The sequence below is a fragment of the Cynoglossus semilaevis genome, chromosome 19 (assembly GCF_000523025.1).
Source record: "Cynoglossus semilaevis isolate Cse_v1.0 chromosome 19, Cse_v1.0, whole genome shotgun sequence".
Taxonomy (NCBI): domain Eukaryota; kingdom Metazoa; phylum Chordata; class Actinopteri; order Pleuronectiformes; family Cynoglossidae; genus Cynoglossus; species Cynoglossus semilaevis.
Genome location: NC_024325.1, coordinates 304,645 through 327,172, shown reverse-complemented (window position 1 = coordinate 327,172; position 22,528 = coordinate 304,645). Strand labels below are relative to the sequence as shown.

Sequence of the window (22,528 nt, the reverse complement as noted above, 5' to 3'; positions counted from 1 at the left end):
TTCTCGCCCCATGGAAACACTGTGCAAGGTAGAAATGCAGCTAGAGCTGCAGATCACATTTGTAGGAATATGGCATTTATGAAAGATTTAATATGTTATATATTTTCAGGGTAAGTTTATTTTACTGCCTGGATGTGGATTTTAAATGCAATATCAGATACCCGCTATACCTTCTTATTTGCTCTGCTTTCCGTGCTGAATATAACTTATAACTATCATAATTCATATATGAGGTTTTTTTTTTTTACCCTTTTACTTAAAGGTACACTGGAAGATTTAGCAGCATCCACTTCTTGAGTCACAGGTTGTGCTTAACCCTCCCGTTGTCCTTCGCATTTTGTACTCGACCGGCATCCTCGCAACGGGTTTGCATCTTGTCCCAGAATCAGAGTGTGAGGAAAAGTGACAGTCCGTAGGTTGATTGGTAATGACGCAGTGGGATAGAGTGAAAAAAATGTACTCGAGTTTTACTAATTTACTTCATTTACAAAAGAATCCAGTCATATCCCTTTACTTTACCAACAGGTCATTCAGACTTTGATACTAGCAGAATAAGGTATAGAAGTTGTTTTCCATCCATCCATCCATCCATCCGTTACCGGGTCGCGGGGGCAGCAGTCGCCACCCAAATCACATTGCACCGTATCAACCCACCTAAACCTTCCTGCAGGTGGTGAGTCCACTGGAAGGTACCAACCACCCTAACCGGGATTCGAACTTGCCCAGGAGGTGAACCCTGGGGTTCCACACCAACGACAGAGACATTGCCTCTGGGCCAAAGCGCCACTAAAAGAAGTATTATTCTGAAAAATTTAATGATCCTTTATTGATGGTATGGTATTACCGGTTCGCAGTAACAACTGATAATGGCCGACCTGTTCTTTGTACAAAAAAGGTTGGGGGCCGCTGTACTAAAGCAGTGATTAGTGGATGGACAGTGGAAATATAAAGTGCGATATACATCATCATGAACCACTGACTTAAAAAAAAAATGTTCCAAGTGATTTTTTTCCTACCTTAGTGGGGACAAATATATTCATTGTGTTCGCAAGAGTTTAAATATTCAGAAATGTATTACAGCCCCATTCAGTACGAATAATTGTGAAAAATTGATCTAAACATCCAAGAAGATAAAAGCAGTAAAATGCAAACGCCTGTATCAGCACACTGTGCGCAGAGTGATTAAGTATGAGCCCAACACAAGGTGCGGCATTGTGCGTAATGTGATTGTCCACAGTTTTTATGGCACCGTTCACATTTGGCATTCTGTATTGTTCAGTCTTAACAGGGAAACGCATTTGAAACATCGAAAAGCAAACGCAAAAGGTCATGAGCTGGGCTATTCAGAAAACCGAGGGTATACCGTTGTGAGACTTTTGTCTTTTGTTCTGGAGAAAATTGGGCCAGGCAACCCTCGGGCAAATCAAACCTGCACCCAAATGATATAATTACAAGCTTAGAGGAGGCTTGTAAAGAAAAGGTCCTGGAATCACTATTACACAGATGATGAGCTGTGTCTTATTACGGTACAACGGCTGAAACAATGGACAGGGCCGAAGCAGAGCTCTAACTCCATCTGCCATAATCCATTACTGCAGAGGCTGGTGATAACCATAAACCACCGTGTAGTGTGTCTGAGGATGTGCTGGAGGACTGGCTCATGCAATGGCCCCTGAAATTCTTCCTATTTTACGCAGGCACTAAAGATACTTAAGCAGGTGTTGTGACACTTGGAGCCTGTTGGATCATTTTGAAACGCCGTAGTTGGAGGTATACGCAGTAGGCAGTGCGACGAGTGCCAAATGATATTAGTGTTCCGTGGGAATAAAATGGGCTCCTGCTTCAAAGTTCCCAAGTAGACAACCAGACGGGCTTGGCTTCTTCAACGGGCTTCACCTCTTATCTCAGAGTTCTCACTGACGGTTGGTTAAGGGGTTGAATATCTGAAGAGATAATCACTATGGTAAAACAAAACAGGTACACACCACACTCTGACCCACTGAAAGGATGTTGTATTCACCCCAAAAGATATACGAGCTACCCGAAATACGAGTTTTACAAGTTACGAGTAAGCATTTTCTTCGTGATACCAGGAAACATCGAGATACGAGTGCTCCATTTTTCCACTCGATGCTGTCGTGCTCACTGTCCCTCNNNNTTTATCTCTTTCCCTCTCTCTCTCTCTGTCGCTATCGCTCTCTTTCTATCATGTAATTGAGTCCTCACTCCCAGTCCTTCTCCTACTCCCGACACTTTGTCGCGCTCTCCTGCTCACCGTACCTCTCTGGGTTATTTTACCCATTTGTTTATAGCTACGTTTTTGATGTTTAGATGGGGGGATTTTAACATATAATAGTATATTTCTTAGGGGGCTGGAATTAATGAATTGGGTTTTAGTTATTTTTCATGGGGAGAATGCAAACGAGATATGAGTGCTGTTGTGGAACCGATTAAACTCGTATCTTGAAGCCCCCTTGTACATAAGTACAGGTGCTCCTACCATGCAGAATAACGTTACCTCCCATTTTATGATGTGATTGTGACTATTGGTTAAACGGAGGATAAGATATCAAAATAAGCCAATCAGAAGTCAGGAGTGTGTTAGGGAATATATATATATATATATATATATATACTATCTCTATCTATCAATACATACAGTGGCTACCACCACTGTATGTAAATCATTGAGATACCTCTTATTGGACTGAGGGTCAAAACTACTTCTAGTTAAAATTGCTATAATTTTGTCCTCAACAATTGCATAGTTTTATTTTTGATTTTTTTTTTCATTTCAGGATATCAGGGAGCCACTATGCGCGGAAGACCCTCGTAACACGGGGGGATAATTTATGTTTTCATTTGCTTGAATCATTTTGTTGCCAGGCAACCTCAGAAGGACAAATAAAGTTCTTAAATTTTGTGTGTCAAAAAAAAATTGATCCCATTAATATTCTGCATTCACAAGAAGAAGAGCATGTGTGGTTACAATGAGTGTAAATGTTACACTACCAGGTCCTCAACAGGCTTCATTAGAAGTAACAGGTCTTTCAGAAAATTGTGTAAACCAGTTGCAGTACCTCATGCACTTTAAAAAAACAACAACAACAACAACCTGTCCTTTTAGTGTTGACGAGGACAAGGAAAAAGTGTTTTTATGGGTCTATGTTGACCTGGACGTTTGACTTTCAAATGGTGGCCACCCTGATTCTAGCTTTTAACCTGTGGGTTCATGTAGAAACCTGTGCTGGGCAGGCTTTTTGGATGGCAGTCACTTTAACAGGTCACTGGAGGAAAAGTCCAGGTGAATTAAAAAAAGAAAATTAAAAAAAATGGCTGGATTTCCATTAAGCGTCCTCTGTTTCAGGGTGCACTCTGGTTCAGTGTCACACTGTCCTGACTTAATGTGATCGGTATCACCTGTGCTCCCTCTGCAAGACAGGCCTAAAAATGGCTGCTGTGAAAAGCATCTTTGTGGGCATTTTGAAGAAAACAACATGACAAATTTGTATCGTGAGGTCAAAGTGACCTTTAACAGACTTATCTGTGATAAGACATTAGGTAAGTACATGGGAACTTTTGCTACCAACTTTTAACAGATTCTCCAAAAATACAGAAATCCCAGACCAGGGACCACCAACCTTTTTTGAAAGGTCACTTAGTAATTTGAAGAGCTACTTGAATATCACTGCAAGTGTAACTGATTAAAAAAGCACAGTTAGAGTACAATTTCTGACCCGTTTGTTGACTAGTTTTAATTTTAGAACATACCCATCGGACACCTTAGGCAGTCCAAGGGGGCTACCAGGTGCCCCTGGGCACCATGTTGGTGACCCCTGTCCCAGACTGCCCTTTATTCTTGAGTTTGTCCTCTTGTCTCACTGAGCTGTTTCTCTCATATTTCTATTATCATGAGGTTGATGTGCTGTATCCTCTGTCCATCGTAACAGCAGCTCACATTTAACATCTAAAAATAAGGTAGAATGGAAAAGCAAAGGAGGGTCGACCCAATTTATAATAACAAGGTACAATGACACGAAACAATGAATCATTCATTTGGTAAAGCTGGCACTAAGGACAGCATGGTGAGCTGGTGTTCCTGACCATGTTCTCCCGTTGTGCACGTTGGTTTTCTCTGAGTAGTCTGTTCTCAGAGTGTTCAGAGTGTAGGGATGTGAGAATGTGAGTGAGGAAAGCTGTTTGTCCCTTAATGTGAGCCCTGAGAATGGCTAGTGGGGGATGAGCTCCAGCCCCGCGTCCACAACATCCCGTGGCCAACTGTGAATAGGATTATGTTTTAATGAATAAGTAAATAATAGGGATGTCCAAAAATATCGGCAGACTGATATTATTGGCCATTTATTCGTTATCGTTTTTTCTTCCGATAATGAAAACCCAGTAATGCAATGCCTCGGTTTCCCCAGATATTGCTAGTTGCTAATTTGTGGAATATCTTAAGTGTGTTATTTCCACGACAGGAGATATGTGATGTGGCCTAAAAATAGTTTTGGGGAAACATGGCTACAGGTATCGGTATCGGTTGATGTCAGAAATGGAAATTAAGTGTTTGGACAATGAGCACAATTATCATGTGCCTCCATTGGTTTATCTAGGGCAGTGGTTCTCAAACGTTTTCTACTCTGTAGCACCTGAGAAAACATGGAGCTCTCTGAGTACCACCATGATGACCAACATTAGAATATAGCAGCACAGGCCGTCCCTGTTAGCTTCCACCACACAGGAGAGATGTTTATAAAGATGTTTATGTTTAAATGTTGTATTAATTGTGCATGGTATGGTCCAGAGTTATTCAACTGAAAATGTAAATGTAAAAAATTTGAACTTTCCCCGCATACCAATAGAGTGTACCACAGTTGGAGAACCACTGCTCTAGGGCATTGTTTCCCAAAGACTGGGTCGGGACCCTAAAGTGGGTCGCAAGAGATTTATTTTGGGTCGCCTCGCATCATGTTTCCCAGGACTTTACGAATCATGTCTATTGACTTGGGTCGCGAAGGTTTGTGACTTTTAAAATATGAGTCCCCAGAAAAAAAGTTTGGGAAACAGTCATAGGGAAACGTGATAACGGGTGTGTCCATTTGATAACATGTGTAAATCAGTAATGTTTGTCAATGTCTACATGGACCAACTATGACTTACCGTAGCCCATACAAGACAGTGCCGTCTGGGTGAAGTCGGATCATACGGTTCTTGACAGTCACACCATGAAGAAAGGACTTCTTGTCATTCAAGAAGTAGGTGTCAGGGAGCCACAGCTGGTCTGCTACACGGTTGTCCAGAGTCAGGTTTAGGTTCAGCTCGCCGTAGGCCAAACGTTTATCTCGCCAGCTCTGCTGGAAATACATTGTGATGGTGTAATCCTGCGGACAAGGGAAAGTACCACGGTATTAGAAAAAAAAAAACTGAGAAATTTGAAATTGAATATGCAGGGTGTCTCTCAAACGCAAGTTTTTTTTTTCTCTCTAAAAAATGAAACCTGCCTCATTCCAATGTTTTTTTTTTTTTTTCTCTCTAACGAATGAAACCTGCCTCATTCCAATGTTTTGCAAAAATTTCCACGAGGATAATAAGTATCCCAAGGACTTTCTAATTTCTCATTTTGACAGACGTATGAGCAATTTCAGGTTTTTTTTTCTTAAAGGTTCGGACCATTCATTATGATAATTGTAAAAGATGAATCGTGAAAACATTTTTTTTTCCAAGCAACAAGAGAGCACGCCGTAAACTCTCAAAATCCCCGTTTGACATCCATAGATGTAGAAAGCAAAAAGAGATGACAAAATGAAATAATAATAATAATAGAAAAAAAAAACAGGATTGGATGCTTTACTGCAACACAATAAGAGAGAAAAAGGTGACTTTGATAATACCATGTCAGCAATAAATAAATGCATCCACCACGGTTCAGCTTTTCATGCAATAAAAGAAATCTTTACTACTCAGCATTTGTAGCATAGGGCATGGGCAGCAAACCAACAAATCCAGTTGTTCTGGATGCTCCTATGTAATACTGTATCTAACAGGAAATGCACTCAAGTGAAGGTTTACTGTCCGCAAGATAAAACATCACTGCCGTTGTAGTTGTAGTCTGAGTACTGCGCTGTTTACGGCCTCTGCCGTGAAACAACAAAACCTTCATAAAGAAAGTCTGCACTAAATATTTACTCAAAATAAGTCAAACACATTTGAGATACAGGGTACATCGTGAGACTTTTTTCTTTTAAAACCTTGACACTCATTTCAGCGCAGAACTGTATGTCAACCTTCATCCTATAATTGGTTTCATGAAATATTTTTTTCTGTATTGAACGTAGAACACTGATAGAAAACAACACAAAATAGAAACCAAGGGACATGGAGCTGCAGTCGCACAATTCAATTAAACCAATAGAGTGCCATGAGGCAGCGTGACATCATCGGTCAGATTTCTGTTTCACTTCCCCAACTGTTTTTTTTGACTGCCCTGAGTCTGTGTCTGATTACGAGAGGCCGACTGTCTTGTGAAATGCTGATACGATTAAACTGTAAAATAAACTGTGAAATTCAGGAGCCTAGTCAGTCCAGTCGGTTCAATCCCATTCTCGGGGGGAAAAAAAAAGAACATGTTTATTTGATTAGCTATGCTACAGTCTGCTGTAGCCACAAACAACATTGCCGTCTCACAAACACAAGCGGCAGGTGGGAGGAGTGACTGACGACAGGTGCGCTACATCTGCTAAAAAAAAAAAAAAAAAAGAGGCACTCACCATGTTTACTTCTGAAATGGAGTCGATGCTTGCTATGTTGATGCTCATTCCTACGATGACTGGAGGACCTGGGGAAACAAAGGCGGTGTAATGTCATTACTTATGAATTCATTATTTTATAAAAGCTACTTTGCAATTCAAATTAGAACGTAAACTGCAAATTGTTCTAATGTAGCTCCCTGAATATTACACTTGAGTGAGTCACATTGACAGTAAGTGAGGAGGTGAATGAATAAGTTTCAGAAAGCAGATGGACATATAGTCCAATGTCAGTCAATCAATCAATCAATCAATCAATCAATCAATTATCAGGAATCCATCTTGTGCTGGATATAGAGCTGAGGATTGTATCATCTCGAAGTTTGAGTGACCGATGGTAAAAAAAAGTTGAGGACCAAGGTAGGAATCCCGCCAGCAGTACACGTAGTACTCGTAGTGAAGGTGAATAAGTACGTGTCATGGGTACAAAGCACTGGATAAAGGACAAAAGAGATGTTGCGGACAGGGCTTGGAAAGAAAAATTAAAATTTCTAACATTAATAGTGGTAACTACGGAGGGCTTGATCCGATACTCAGGATGGGTATCGCTCCGATTGGTCGAAATTTCAGGATCGAACATCAAAAATAACAGCTACATCCTGTCTGATGCGATACCTAAGCTCAAATTCGCAACTAAACTTTGCGCGACATCCCGTAAACAGTGATGCGGAATCGGCAGTAGACTTGTGCAAAATCATATCGCGTGCGAATCGAGGATATTTGCCACTTTACCACTCACTTGCCATTACTAAAATTAGTGCCACGTTTTTAGGGTTGCTATCGTCAATGATGTATTTTTGTGCAAAAAAACTCAGACTTTTCCTTTCTAACTTTTTTAATATGTTTGTGATTCCGAATGTGTGTTTTTTGTGTGACACTTCACAGTTCAGAGCTCAGTGAGATGTATATCTCTATGATATAGCGTATATATGTTAGCTACTGTGCTCGGCCCTCTGTATGATACATAACGCAATTGTGATCTGTCTCTTCGATAAGAAAATGCAAACAAGAAGACAACCAACTACTTTATCGTCTATCACGTACTGTATGTTCTGTAGCCATAACACTGATGCTGTAAAAATAAAACTCCTAAGGTTTGTCACATTCTAAATCACAACCCAAATCTCCCATTCCGAAAATAAAAAATATAAAAACATAAAAATACTTATTCATTTACTTATAGCCCTTTGTGAAGGCAACCGGTGACAGTTCCTATGGATGTCAAAGAACAATCATTCACAAGATGACTCACCTTGTCGTCAGTGTTCTCAAAATAGTCCTCGACCTGCACTTGCACTTCACAGAAATATAATGTTTATTTTAAAAGAACTTAAAAAAAAAAACAAAAAAAAAAAACCCGAGACTTTATCTTCTCAGCCCCAACCGGCGCTAGAAAAATATATATTTATTTTTGTGAGAACACCGTAAAACACTGATACTATACTGGTCAACAAAGTGCTGACAAAAGCAATTTCACAATCTGTCCTTTTCACTACGTATTTGAATATTGGATTTAATACAATGACGCACAAAAGGAAGATACGGATAAAAAAAGAAATGTGCTCTTTTTAAATGTAGCTGACAGTATATTTGTGGAGAAGAAGTTAAGAGGAGGTGAAAGTGTCAAGATAAATTCACCTAAAGTGACTTTTTTACCAGAGGAAACAAAGCCTTGAAAAAAAAAGTGGTTTGTACTGATCACAAAAGCATTTCATGTCACTCTTGTCAAAAATGTCAAAATTAATGTATTTATTTATATTGATGATGCTGTTTTGTACAAAGGTTATACGGCGGGGCTTCAAGATACGAGCTCACTCCGTTCCACGGCACTTGTGTGTGTCGATTCACCCGTATCTCAATTTCATTTTTCACCATTAAAAATAACTAATAACCAATGAACTCGTTTCAGAGAGAGAAATAAAGCGACGGCTAAATTAACCAAGCGAGGCACAGTGAGCGAGACGAGTGGAAAAAAGGAGCTCGGTTGAGCGCTCGTAACTCGATGTTTCCTCGTATCACGAGGAAAACCTTGCAATAGTTGCTAACACGTAACTTGGAAAACTCGTATTTTGGGTAGCTCGTATCTTGAAGCCTCACTGTATTACGAATGATAAGAGATATTTCCTCTCCAAGGATCAAGATGAAGAGTGTCAAACATACGGCCCGTGGGCAAAAACCGTCCCGCTTGGGGGTTCAAATGATTAGAAAATACCTGTTTTTTTATGCCGGTTGTATCATTTTATTTAGTTGTATTTATAAAGGCCTGTCCGTGAAAAGTTTTTCAGACATTTAACTGTCTGACCTGGATACGAAAATGTTGGCGACCGCTGGTTTGAAATGCCATCACACAGGTGCTAGGATTTGACATTATCTTAACTGTTTTTGCAAACTGATGTGATTTGGTGCTTGCACCAAAGAGCAGCCAGTACCAGCAGAAATGTTGGCGACCGCTGGTCTGAAATGCCATCACACAGGTGCAAGGATTTGGCATTATCTTAACTGTTTTTGCAAAACTGATGTGATTTGGTGGTTGCACCAAAGAGCAGCCAGTACCAGCAGAGGGAGAGGAGATCACGCTCAGCATACAGCTGTATCAAATGAAAAGTCATTAGAGATGCAGATTGGGAGGCTTTACAGTCATAGATATGCTTTTGTTGTAGCATACGCACTCAACAACGGAGCACGGCCTCCGCGATGTACGCACTCGTGTGTTCTCATTCAGCCAGTCATAATTCCTAACACGGTGTAAAGACGTTTCCTCCCTGATCCTGAAATGTTCATGTGGTTTACAATTGACACAAATGTCAAACAAACTTAAATATTCATTACATTACACGCGTCAGCCGAGAATACGAAAAAAAACTGGATACGTTTCGTTAAAACGGGAGATTGTCTTGTCATCCTAATTCAGCCATCCCGTCAGCGGTAGAAAAGCCTGCTGAAAAACAAATTTTCTTGACAGCAAAGAAAATACCATTCGGCCTCTTATATAAAAACTCTAATAATCAACCCATCGCCTAGCAACAGAGGGTTCCATGGCAACTGTGCAGCATTTTCCCCACAGTGCTGCAAGAGAAGCATGATGATTTATCTGGTCCGGTTTGCGCTTGCTTCTGCTTTCAATTGCTACGGCTCTCATAAAGACCGCTTTGGCCAAAAAAAAAAAAAAAAAAATTAGCAAACAGCATGTAACATCACACTGAATACTTTCCAGAAAGTAGATTAAGGTAGAGAAAAAAGAGGAGCCCCATTAGGCATCTGACCGCCCTCCCCACAAGATTCTTCTTTCGGTAACCCAAATGTGTGATAGGCATCAAAAGGGAAAGAATGACTCATTAAAATTCTGTTATAAAACAGGGTGTTTGTTGAAGGTCCAATGAGTCCATCTGCTTTTCTTTAGGTTACAAATCTGGGCTCCCGGACTGGTATGAGAGTATTGTGAACACTAGCACCCTGGATATAATATCAGGCCCTGGGTTTCATACATTTTTATGAATGAATGCTGATGTTAAACCAGAAAAGATACATTTATTTGGAGAACTATGTCATATAAGAACATGTGATGATCCAAAACATTTTTTTTTAATAACTATATGTCCTACACTGTACAAAATGTAGTTTGCTGCAGTAACTGCAGTAATCATCAGATTCTGAAGTTTCCAGTGGTACCTGAACGCATTGTGTGTGACAGCGTGTGCGGAGGAAAATATCCGTTGTGTTATTGAAAGTGAAAGTGATTTATCGCCATTGTGACACTGCACGCAACGAAACGTGTCCTCCGCATTTAACCCATCACCATCGAGAGCAGGGGGCAGCTCCGGCTAAGCACCCACGACCCGAAGCTAATGTTGTTTGGATGTTTTGGTAATTGTAAATTGTACCTACAAAAATATATAGACAGAAAAAATATATACAAAAAAAAGTAGTCTTAAACCTTGAGTTGTCTTTTTCGGGTCTAGGGTCATACTCTGGTATTTTCTCAAATAATGTGAGGTACTTCATTAATACGAGTTCTTGTGCACCTGTCTTTTTGGAAAACAAGAGGTGCAAAACTAGGTGTGTACATGTACTTGTACTTGTACTTGTACATGAATACGGGTTCTTGTGCACTTGTGTCTTTTTGGAAAACAAGAGGTGCAAAAGGTCTGCATCAGCTGTGGTATTAAACTGACGTAACGACTCTTTAGCATCTGCAGCAGGACTAAAAAGTGCAGGCAATGCTACATCTAGCAAAAAAAAAAAAAAAAAAAAAAAATGGGATTGGAATTTGAGTCACTGTAAAGTATTTTGAAAAACCAACTACCATATTTTCCTGATTATAATTTACACTTTAATTCATCCTTTGGCTGGGTTTGCCACGTTTAAACTTATCATTTCAAATGTTTGTTATTTTCAAACTGGCAGACGCTAGACGGCTTGTGTACCAGTATCTCCCACTCCTTTATCAATGAAAATTTACGTTTGTTTTTTTCACACTGACAGCTGCTAGAGGGCACTAGTGCGACTTATACTCCGGAGCGACTTATAGTCTGGAAAAATACGTAAATTCAGCTTGCGAGTGTCAAAAAAAAAAGGAAAATTGGCCAGTGACCATCACTGTCTGGATCAATCGAGATGCATCTCTCGTACAAGCAAATCTCAAAGCCAGTGCTGTACATATCAATCCATGTTCCTAAAAGTACAATCCTAGTCACGGTGGCTTCTTTCCTGATTGAATAAAGGCCAAAGAGTATCGCTGCAGCAAACACTATTGTCAGGAAATAATATTCTAGCTTTAAAACTGCTTGCGCTTGCTCTGATGAGCAGCTGTGAATGTGCAGCACTCTGTTGAGGAAAGTATGGATAAAGAAACAGCACAGTAAGCGTGCTGATTGCTGGTGAATAAGGGGAATCGTTAAAGCAGCTCCAGCAAAAAAAAAGAGGGAAAAGGGACAAAAGAGAAGGCAAGAGAAAATGATGAGGTAAAACGGGGGAGCGGCGGCACTACATCATAGGGAGTCGGAGAGACAGAGGAGAAAGTAAAGGTGGCCTCATCTTATCGTCCTCTCCTGTCACAAACCTGGAACCTGATATATGAAGCCTAATTAGATTCCTCACTAAAAGCTGCACATGAACAATGCTTCCTACTTACATACACAGATTTTGTCAGTGAATTATGAAACACCCCACACATTACTACTGGACTGGTCGAACTCATAAATCACAATCCCAAGAGCAACATTATTAAAGTACTCCAAAGAGACAAAGGGTAACCAAGGAGGTTCGGTTTGTTCTAGCGGTGTGATTTATTTTCCTCCACTTTTGTTTAGCATAACCGTATATTCCGATTTTTGAAAGAATACGTTGTTTTTTTTCTTTCCAAGGCAACATTTAAACTCGGTCTGTCAAATTGAACGCATTAATCACATAATTAATCATTTGTGAAGATGAATCTGATTCAAATTTGTAACGCATTTTATTGTATAGGAAAAAATGGCGTACACTGTAGAGTGACACCTCTGGTTACAAACTTATTTCGCTCTTTGACCCAAATACTTTTTTCTGTTGCAATTAATGTAAATCCAGGTAATGTATTTTCCGGACTATAAGTCGCTCTGGAGTGCCCTCTAGTGGCTGTCAGGGGGAAAATAACAAACATGTACATTTTCAGTGGTACAGGAGTAGCAGAAACTGCTATGCACGCTTAGAGTGCCCTCTAGTGGCTGGCCGTGTGAAAATAACGAACATGTACATTTTCAGTAGTAGAGAAGTAGCAGATACTGGTACAAAGGCCTAAAGTGCCCTCTAGTGGCTGTCAGTGTGAAATTAACAAACATGCAAACTTATTTTATTTATTTTAATATATAAATCGCACTTGAGTATAATCCCAAACCCAGCCAGAGGATGAAAAAAAAAAGTGTAACTTATAGTCCAGAAAATATGGTAATTTGTTCTTTGGCTGAGAAAGCCAAAATGAAAATGAAATCATGAAAAAACAAAAACACATGTCAATGACAAGCAATATTTGCGTAACACTAACCGCTCGTTGTTCGGACACTAGATGCGCAAGAACTGTGATGCTGCTGGGTGAAGGGCTGTGTGTGATTTATGCAGTGTTTTGTGTGTTGGCTGCGGTGAGCAGGATTAGTAGTGGCGAGAATTTGTACCACTCACGTGTGTGCGTGTTCATGAATCGAAGCATAGTTCACATAGGTATCACCGTATATCCAAAAACTCCTCAGACATTTACTTATCATGGTCTTAACTCTCGAGTTGTCCTTTGTTTGGACTATATATATATACATGTATAAGCTTTGAAGAATAAGCAAGACCAATAAGCAAGACCAAGAAAAAGATATTTGGCTTTTGAGCTCAATAGTTCCAAATCCAAACCTTAATCATTAGCCAGAAACTATTTTTGATCAAATGTTGATCAAATGTATTTACAAAGTTATGCTGCAGACTGAAGCGAAAACCGACTGACAAAGCCACAACTGTTAACGTATGCAGCTGCTCCCCTGTAACACGACTGCCGTCTCTGCGTCTTCACACCAGTGCCACGTCAGAGCTAATCTCCTAAGTAACCTTACATGTACTGCAAATCCCAGTTACCTTGATGCAGTGCCATGTATCAGAAGCCCTGCTGAAGCTGTCAGCATAATTATATTAACCTATGGTAATTATGTGTAGATCCCCCTCAGTGATCATGGCTAATATGTCCCACGAGAGCAGGATTCATGAATTAGTCCGGGAATCTCTTCTTTATTAGCATATTAATGAGGACATTTGAAACAGTAAAGCTGATTTGCTCCATGAGATCACCAACCAGGTGATCTCATTGTTTGCTGAAACTTGATGAAAATGTTTTATATTTACTATAGAGTAAAGTTTGCAGGATATAATTAAGAGAAATGACAGTTTCTCTATGAAGGTAAACGGCAACAAAAGCGCGAGGGTATGCGTAAGTGTTTAGGTTTTTGTGTATGGTCTGTTGTTTAAGTTCCTCAGACGGAGTCAGCAGTAAATCTCCTTGTCTGCTTTTGTAATAAGCTATGTATCTAAAAAAAAAAAAAAAAGCATGTTTCAACGCTAATGGTGAAAGCTATAAAGAGAGTGTTGGAAAGTACTTCACTTTGAATATATTTTACTAATCAGTTTTTTTTATTGGTTGGTTCGACTAATAAAACTGAACTTAGTTTGTCTTGTTCCTTCGTTACTGCTTTTGAATTTAAACTTGATTTATTGCCACGTTAAAAGAAGATACACTGAAAACTTTAAGCAAATAGTATAGCAAACTTATATACAGTACAGTAATATTTTTTTCTAGTTACGATTACGACTCAAAGATCAGGTTTTGCCTTTGCATGATTCGGAACTGGGGGGAGGAAACGCGGAGAAAAACCAGGATAACATGCGAACGCCATACAGGAAGACCATCAGTTGAACCAGGAATCATACCGGGATCTCGAAAGCAGTTTTAAAGTAGGCAACTGGACTCACTTCAAGTAAGTTAAAGACGTTTCGCCTGATGAAGCCTCTTGGATGGGAGGCAAAATGTCTTCAACTTTAACTCGAGGTGAGTCCAGATGCCTACTTTAAAACTGCTTTCGAGATTATTATGTTGACCTGGGTGACTGAGAATATCCTGTAAGGCAATGACATTAACAAGTCTTCCAACATGGGGCCCCAGTCAAAATAGTTCTACTAATTTGCATTGCGAGACACTGTACCATAAATCAGTTGTAATATATGCAGACTGCATGACGCTGACACCTACTGAATTACGTACGCTTTTGTGCAAATGATGTCCTTATAACTGTGATGCGAAATGTTAACGTCATTATCTATGTCATCAAATGTGAGGGGACGGCATGCTTTAGGTAGAAACGGCAGAAGAAGAGGGAGTGTGTTCTGTAAAAAAAAAAACAAAAAAAAATTCTCGGAAGAAGCAAGAAGAATATGGACTCCAGTCCCGGTTGGGGAAACAAGAACAAAATGGAATGCACCAATTATAAATCATTTGATGATAGCCGCTTAGCAAACAGTTTAGTTTGTCACCCTAAATGTCGACATGTCAAAAGATGAATTAACAGATTGATTTAAACTAGGGAAGTCCGATATCAACTTTCCGCCGATATCCGATATGCCTATATTGTCCAAACACTTGATTTCCGATTCCAATATCAATGATACTGATATATGCAGCTGTTTCCCCCCAAAACTACTTTCAGGTGACATCACATATCTCCTGTCGCAGAATTACCACATTACACACTTTTGTTGTGAAGCACTCCAGAAATTAGCGTTGTCTCTACAAAATACATAATTTAAAGCCATTCCAGCATATTTGGCAAAAGCCAGGAAAAAACGAATAACTATTCTTAACGATATTACACAGTCATGCTAATAACGGTAGGCTGATATTATCGGACATCCCTAATTAACCGCCGTGTTGTCCTTTGGGTCTAGGTGACCGCGTGCTTAATATTTTTCCTCATACTCTTAACTCTGCAAAATATAATATGCAAACCCGTTGCGAGGACGCTGGCTGTGTACGAAAATTGTGACATGGGTTGCTCTTTAATCGGTCTTTAGAACCCACTGGTCAGAAGCTAAGAGAAGTAGAATTGCTTTATGACTGTTTTTTTTTTCTCCCAACAGTATGATGGAGTCTGACCTTAACCGAGAAACAACGTGAAAATACGTCAAGTTTTATTCAGACAAAAAAGTGAGATTCTTGAATATGAAATCTATCCTGTCCTCCTTCAGCCGAGATCAGTAATGAGATGGGCTTTCAGGCGCACTTCCTGGTAGTGAGGAGCGGCAGCATCTATCTCCTGACACCGTAAATGACATTTTTTCACCTTATTTATTTACCTATCTAGGAAACAATTTGATAGCTGCTGCCTTTTGCCCTTGGCCAGTCCCTGGCCCTTTCAAGGACACACCTCCCATCAATCACTGCGTGGTTCAAAAGTGAGACACTTGGGATACAACGGGGGCGAGGCCGAAATTGAGGGAGGAATTGCCCTGCGTGCAGGACACTGCACCACTGTCCAAGTGAGAGAGGAAGGGTTTTTAGTCCACTGTGGTACATTCTGGTGCAATTCTATCAGCATTTCCCCCCCCCCTTCATTTTAAAGTTGCTGAAAAAAAAGCACTTTAAACGGGAAGATGAAGTACGTCCTCTCCTCCTGCATGCTTCCTATCACCACCCTAGCCCCCTCTCCCTGCCTACATACACACCATATTTAATTCAAATAGAAAATCCAAGTAAAGGGGAGAGAAGGAAAGCACACAGATGAGCATTTTCCCTCTGTTTCTCCCTTGTAATAAATCACTAGGCGTTCTCTGTTCGTCAGGATTGATATCACTTGTACATGCCCCAACATCCATCCTGGGATTCTGACACCGCACTCCGACTTGTGCTGAATAGGCATTACTTGGAGACTGAATTACGACAGCTCGTGCTATCAGCCCGTATGCAAACCAGCCCACCATTCCACATGTGGCCGCGCACAGACAAGAGCTAGTTCACCATGCGGCAGAATCGTCCACTGGACTCCACAGAATTGCATCGGTGTTTTAATGCGACCGCTGGGCACGCCAAATGCGACTGATATGCAACTCATCAATCAGAAGTCACGTTGACCGAAAGTGAAAGTATTGGAAGTGGAAGTGATTCTGGTCAAATTGTTGACCATAAACAGCATGTGAATATGGCACGCTGGACATAACAGTGTATCACTGTTGTAATGCTTGAATGATAACAAGCCTCCAGTCACTAGGTGGCAGCAACCTAGTAAGAGTGGAGGAGAGTGCTGCGCCTTCTGCTTTTGTGCACGTACCCCGACTCTCCTTTTCATATTCGGTCAATTAGTGTCCGTTCCAGTCACCGGTCTCACTCCGACTGATGTGCAGCTTCGTGGCTACATTTACTGTTTTCCCCATTGCAAACAAGATCAAACAGCAGCTGGGACTCATTTAGGTCAATGGAAAATGGCATCAGTTAAAGCTGGCCTCTTCGTAGCAGACGGGCACAGGTGACCACACTTTGATAGCGGGAAGGCTGCAGGGTGAATGACACCAAGCACAGCCTTAACATTGATATTTAACAATTTTCAATCCTACTATCAACGCTAAAGCCAACCTCCACTTCTACGCACTGGTCCACAAACATCCGACCTGTTTGGTAGAGCTGCCACTATTAGAGGACAAAGCCCTGTTAGCTTACGACAGAAATTCATCGAAGCCAATTTTTTCTTCAAGACAGACATGTAATTTTATGAATATATTTGATCATTTATTTCATTTTATTAACGAGTTTTCTTCCCCATCAGTAGTAAATGCTTTGCGCAAGACATCAATGAGGTTTGCTAGCTCTAATCCACATGTGTCAAACTTAAGGCCTGCGGGCCAAATGCGGCCCGGCATGTCATTTTCTGTATCCTGTAGGAGCTTAAAAAAAACATTTAATGCCTTATAATAACGTCTAGGCTGTTGAGTTTCTTAACCCTGATAAATAAAAATGTTTGTTGTACATTTATAAATACATTATAAAGTAGTGACATCTATACAGTCTTACAGTCATAAAGTAGTGACATCTATACAGTTACAACCGTATTTGCTGATATGGATAAAATTCTAAAGCAATTATACACTTTTTAAGCTCCGGCGGGCCACACAAAATGACTCAGTGGGCCGCATTTGGTACGCGGGCCTTGAGTTTGACACACATGCATTAAAGTGTTAATTCAAGGTTAAGGCAAAATATCGATTGTGCACCGTGACATGGGCAAAAAATATTGGGATATTAGCAAAAGGCCATGTCGCCCAGCCCTAGTATCAGTGTAACCAAATGTATTTCTGGACTAATGTTGTCATACTATCCCCAGAGGAGCCATCAGGTAAGAACCACCTTCTCTGACTGTTTTGTTTTATGACAAGTCACAGCAGTCACATTGACCTGACGTTACAGTTCCAGAACACGACTGTCCCTTTGCTCAAAAAAGGCACGTAGGTTGAAAAACCATCAATACAGCTTGAACAGAGCGCTCTTTTATCACCTCCACCTCTGAAGTCCTCTTTCAGCTGCCTGAAATAATCACAGAACACATTTTACTGCAATTCTCAACCTTGATGTGGATTTCTAAAAACTGCAGCGCTGGCTTCACCAGCAGTCATCACGTCGTATATTCTCCCAGTAAGGCACCTTCTGTTAGACATTTACAGCCTCTCCCGTTCTCTTTTGCCATCTTGTTTATGCACGCGTACAGCAAGCTTGACAAAATTAATTTTCTGTAACTGCTGCACAATCGACAAAATACCATTTAAGACATACTAAGCCAGAGTCGCTGCATACAGAGAATTACATAAAAAAAAAAGGAATGGGATTGGTGTCGAAGGACAACGCTAGCTTTGAAACTACTTTTCTGCTTATATAGAAAATCATGTTCTGCACGGTACGGCACACACAGAAAGACTGAAGTGGAAATAATTAGCAAACACCCTACGTGATGTGAGTGGAACACTTGCGCATTAAAAGCAATATAAAACATAATGGAATAAAGTTACAAACATATATTCTAAATACTGCATAATAAATAAAAATAAAATAAAATAATGCATAGTTTTATTGATTTTGCGTATAGAAAAGCTCTTAATCAGGGGTGTCAAACTCATTTTGGTTCACGTGCTGCATACAACCCTAATTAAATTAATCAAAATTTATCAAGCGGACCGGATTGAACAACCTAGCGGGCCAGTTTTGGCCCTGTGGCCATATGTTTGACACCCCTGCTCTAAATGTTTATGTGCCCTCATAAAATAAAGATTTAATTTTGCACCCGTTAAAATGCAATCTGGTATGACAGTTGCATCTCTGAGTGTATGTTGCGATAATATCGTTTCGCAAAATAAATCTTTTTAATCTGCCCAGAAATCAGGTCTAAGCTGCGGCAGCTACAATTTGTATTATTATTTTTTAAATTAACAACAATCACTAAGATTTGAGTAAATCACTTATTTTGATTATGAATGTCTTTAAAATGCACCATCACATGTTTTATATAAAATAGAAATCATCATATTTTTGGAGAAAACAGCTTTTGGCTCATCTAGGTCCTAAACTTTTTGGAGCTTCTGGGGCACTAGAAACAGCGTCCGGTCATTGCAGCAGCAAAGCCTATTGCTGACCTGTTGCTGACATGAGATATGGCACAGCAACAGAATTCTATCCAATCAGCGACAATGAATCCGGTGGCTTAAGGGCGATAATGTGTAGCCCCCAGCCACGTCTCTCAGTGAGGGAGTGGATATTTGAAGTGCTAACGCACAGCTATACCCAGCTGTGCACCTCTGCCACAAGGGGTCACTGGTGTACCAGTCAATAGCCAATAATGTGTGTAAAAATGTGTAAATATGATGAAGTAAAAGTAAAAAAAACTTTTAACACTGGCATTAAATAAATGCTATCTCTCGGCGCAAAGGTATCCTGCTCTTTGTGTTAAATGGTGTACGACACAGCGCCACCTAGAATATTTTTCACCAACCGCCACTGAATACATCCGACTCTCTGTGATTGCTGGTGATTGTTTGTGAAATTTGAGGCACAGCTATCTAAAGTTGAGACGATAGCATAAAAATTAGTGATAACACATACACTTTTACTGCCTTAGGTTTAGCCAGAAGTAGCGCTGGGGTTTAAACGAAACGGGATAATCAGCTGCTAAAGCTTCTTTTTGCCAGGAGTTCTAAATGTGACTAAAAATGTGAGTAAAAAAACCTCTTAAACTAAATCAAATTAAAATCACAATATTTTATTAGATTCAATAAAGTATTTGCTATTCACAGATTTGTATCCCTCACTTGAAAAGTGGAACAAAAGCTCCCTCCATTCAATGCTGAGTGGGAACACACATCTTAATGCAAAATGTCATGTGTTGCCCTTGGTGCATTGTTAACAGTGAAAGCTAAAACCTTAAAAGTCCATTCCTTTGACAATGACAGCTTGATTTTACTTTTTTTTTTTTCCCCAAGAAGGAGAAAACGCATGATGGAGGCGAGAGCCAAGCTGAGCCCTCTTATCACTTCCATCTGACTGGAAATCGCATTTGTCATCTGATTTTCTTGTTTAGACTGCGATCAATACTGTCAATTTTCCCTAAAGACCCTGAAGCATTTCGCCACATTGGTGAACAGCCATTTCACATGTTTTCTCTTCCCATGTACAAATCACTAAAAGCACCGTCAGACGTTCCCGTCCTTTTCACTGACAGTCAGTCTAAACGCTACAGCGCACAGCACATCGGTCCTCCTAAACAGAGCAGGCAGGCAAACAAACAAAAACAATTGTACAAAGGGCACATACTGTAATTGGTCAAATCAAAACTGAGGACTAAGGATAATATACTCTCTGTGTACCAACTACTACTGACAAGATTAAACTGGTCATCTCACCGAGTCACGCCATTTTCCATAACTCCATCTCACACTGGACGCGTATCGTATTTTCCGGACTATAAGTCGCACTTTTTTTCATCCTTTGGCTGGGGTTTGCGACTTATACTCAGCTGCGATTTTTATATTTTAAAATATTTAATTTCACATTTCACACCTTATTTTCACACAGCCACTAGAGGGCACTCTAGGCTTGTGAACCAGTACCTTCTATTCCTGTAACCACTGAAACTTTACATGTTTATTATTTTCACACTGACAGCCGCAAGGGGGCACTCTAGGCTTAAGTACCAGTATCTGCTAATCCTGTAAGTCGCATGTTTTTCCTTCTTTTCGCTGGTGCGACTTATACTCCGGAGTGACTTATAGTCTGGTAAATACGATAAATTGTAAAAGTAAATTTCACATAACTTTAAAGAAGTATCAAATGTTGCATTGCAGACTCCTCCCTTTAGAGTCATCAGCACCATCGCAACGCAGCATATGACGGTAACTTCTTGATAGAAATGAATTGCATACAGTGCGGCTACATGTTTCTGAGTCAAAGTCAAAGTGTCCCCTGCTTTGTTTTTTTTTTTTTCAAAGCTCTGTATGTGTATGAGTGTGTTTTATAAAGAAAACACTTCAAAATGCTTCATCCTTGAACCCCCCCGTAGTAAATAAGGAGGTGTCTGTGTAACGCAAGCAACTACGTCATCATGTGAATGTGCTGTGGAATCGGTGGTCAGAATCCTTAAAGCACAGAGACCAGCAATTCTAACGAAGTGGACAAAAGGTAAACCAGTTCTCCAAAGAAGCAGTTCTTCATTCCATCCCTAACTGACAACAACAAAAAGTGTCAAGAGGGCCAGACCAATGCAGTGAATACAATCTGGAGGCATGAGAAAAAACAACCGTAAAGATACGGCACACTATTTGATAACGTTATCAGTGTCGATCTTAAATGGAGTTAACGTTCGAAAAACAAAAAACCTGTCAATGTCAGCACACTCCCGTTTCCATAAAGATGAGCATCTGTTTAGAAATTAATTTCACAATCAATAATTGATTTCAAATCAATCATTGCATTAAATGATTAGTCTCAAAAACAGGGGTGTCAAACATACGGGCCGCGGGCAAAAAAAAAAAACGGCCCCGCTTTATTGAAAATGAAAAAATCCACAATTTGTAAAATTGTATTTCATTAAATGTGTAGATTTATCTCATATACTTCTTTGCATGAAAAAGGGGGAAAACATGGCCTTGTTGTTATTTACAGGTAATTATATTGTGATTGCACTGGTCCCCCCACGCTTGACATGTAATTAGGATGCATGTGGCCCCTGATCTAAAACGAGTTCGACACCCCTGCTCTAGAAGGTGTCACAAATCAGTATTTTCTGTTTGTCGTTGTGCTGTTTGGAAAAAGAAAAATCCGCTTAAAAAAAAAAAATCCTCCCGACACCTCCCTGTCAGGTAATAACCCTAGATAGTGATATGTGTAAATGTGATGTTTGCAAATGTAGTGCGCATGATTATTTATTAAACGAGACTCTCTCTCTCTCTCTGAAACTGATTTACCTAGGTCGTGTACTTCATTACTCAGCCTAATAAATGTATTCACATACATTTCATGGGTCACCGCTCCGATGAAAGGCACTTCATCATACAACAGAGTATCATGTATGTACGGTACACTGGGCAAGTGTTGTCTCCCAAATATATATAGCGACCCCTCTGCCATAAACTGTATGTGTCATTTCACACGGCCTAGGTCTTCTTTTTTAAATCTGAGTAAATAGATTGGTGTCAATGATGATCAGCAGTAATGGATTTTACAACAGATAGAGCCACAAAGAATAGAAACTGCTAATAAAATCTGTTTTTTGTCATATCACATATATATATATATATATATATACATAAATCATAAAATGATACCATTTCACGTTATTCAAGCCTTCAGTTCCAACAACAGACAGTAACGTCGTCTGAATGTCTGGATAAACGACCAGTGTCATGGAATAAAAGGACAGAATCAATGTCCATAAAGTACGTACGAAAAATACTAAAATGGGTCACTATGGTATAGGGCACTCAAAAAATATACTGGGCCTATCAGGAGTAGATAGATGGAGCGCAAAATTATCATTTTCTACGCCATCTATTGGGTAAACGTGCGTATTGCAGGGAAAAGGCAAAAGTATAATGATAATATGAATAAATAATATAATTTGGAAGTTTGGCGGGCCTGATTAGAAAGCTGAATGGGCCGCATCCAGCCCCTGGGCCTTAGTTTGCCCCTG

The 22,528-nt window shown here is 40.0% G+C and overlaps 1 protein-coding gene across 2 annotated transcripts in view; it reads right to left on the bottom strand.

Moving 5' to 3' along the window:
- The window catches only part of gabrb4 (gamma-aminobutyric acid type A receptor subunit beta4), a 46,468-nt gene that overhangs the window by 16,301 nt on the left and 7,639 nt on the right, over positions 1-22,528 (bottom strand). For both annotated transcript variants that reach the window (XM_008332160.3, XM_008332159.3), the window contains exons 3-4: positions 6,768-6,835; positions 5,161-5,381 (exon numbers count right to left, since the gene is read on the bottom strand). In XM_008332160.3, the coding sequence (XP_008330382.1) occupies positions 5,161-5,381; positions 6,768-6,835 (289 nt within the window). The remainder of the gene's footprint in view (positions 1-5,160; positions 5,382-6,767; positions 6,836-22,528) is intronic.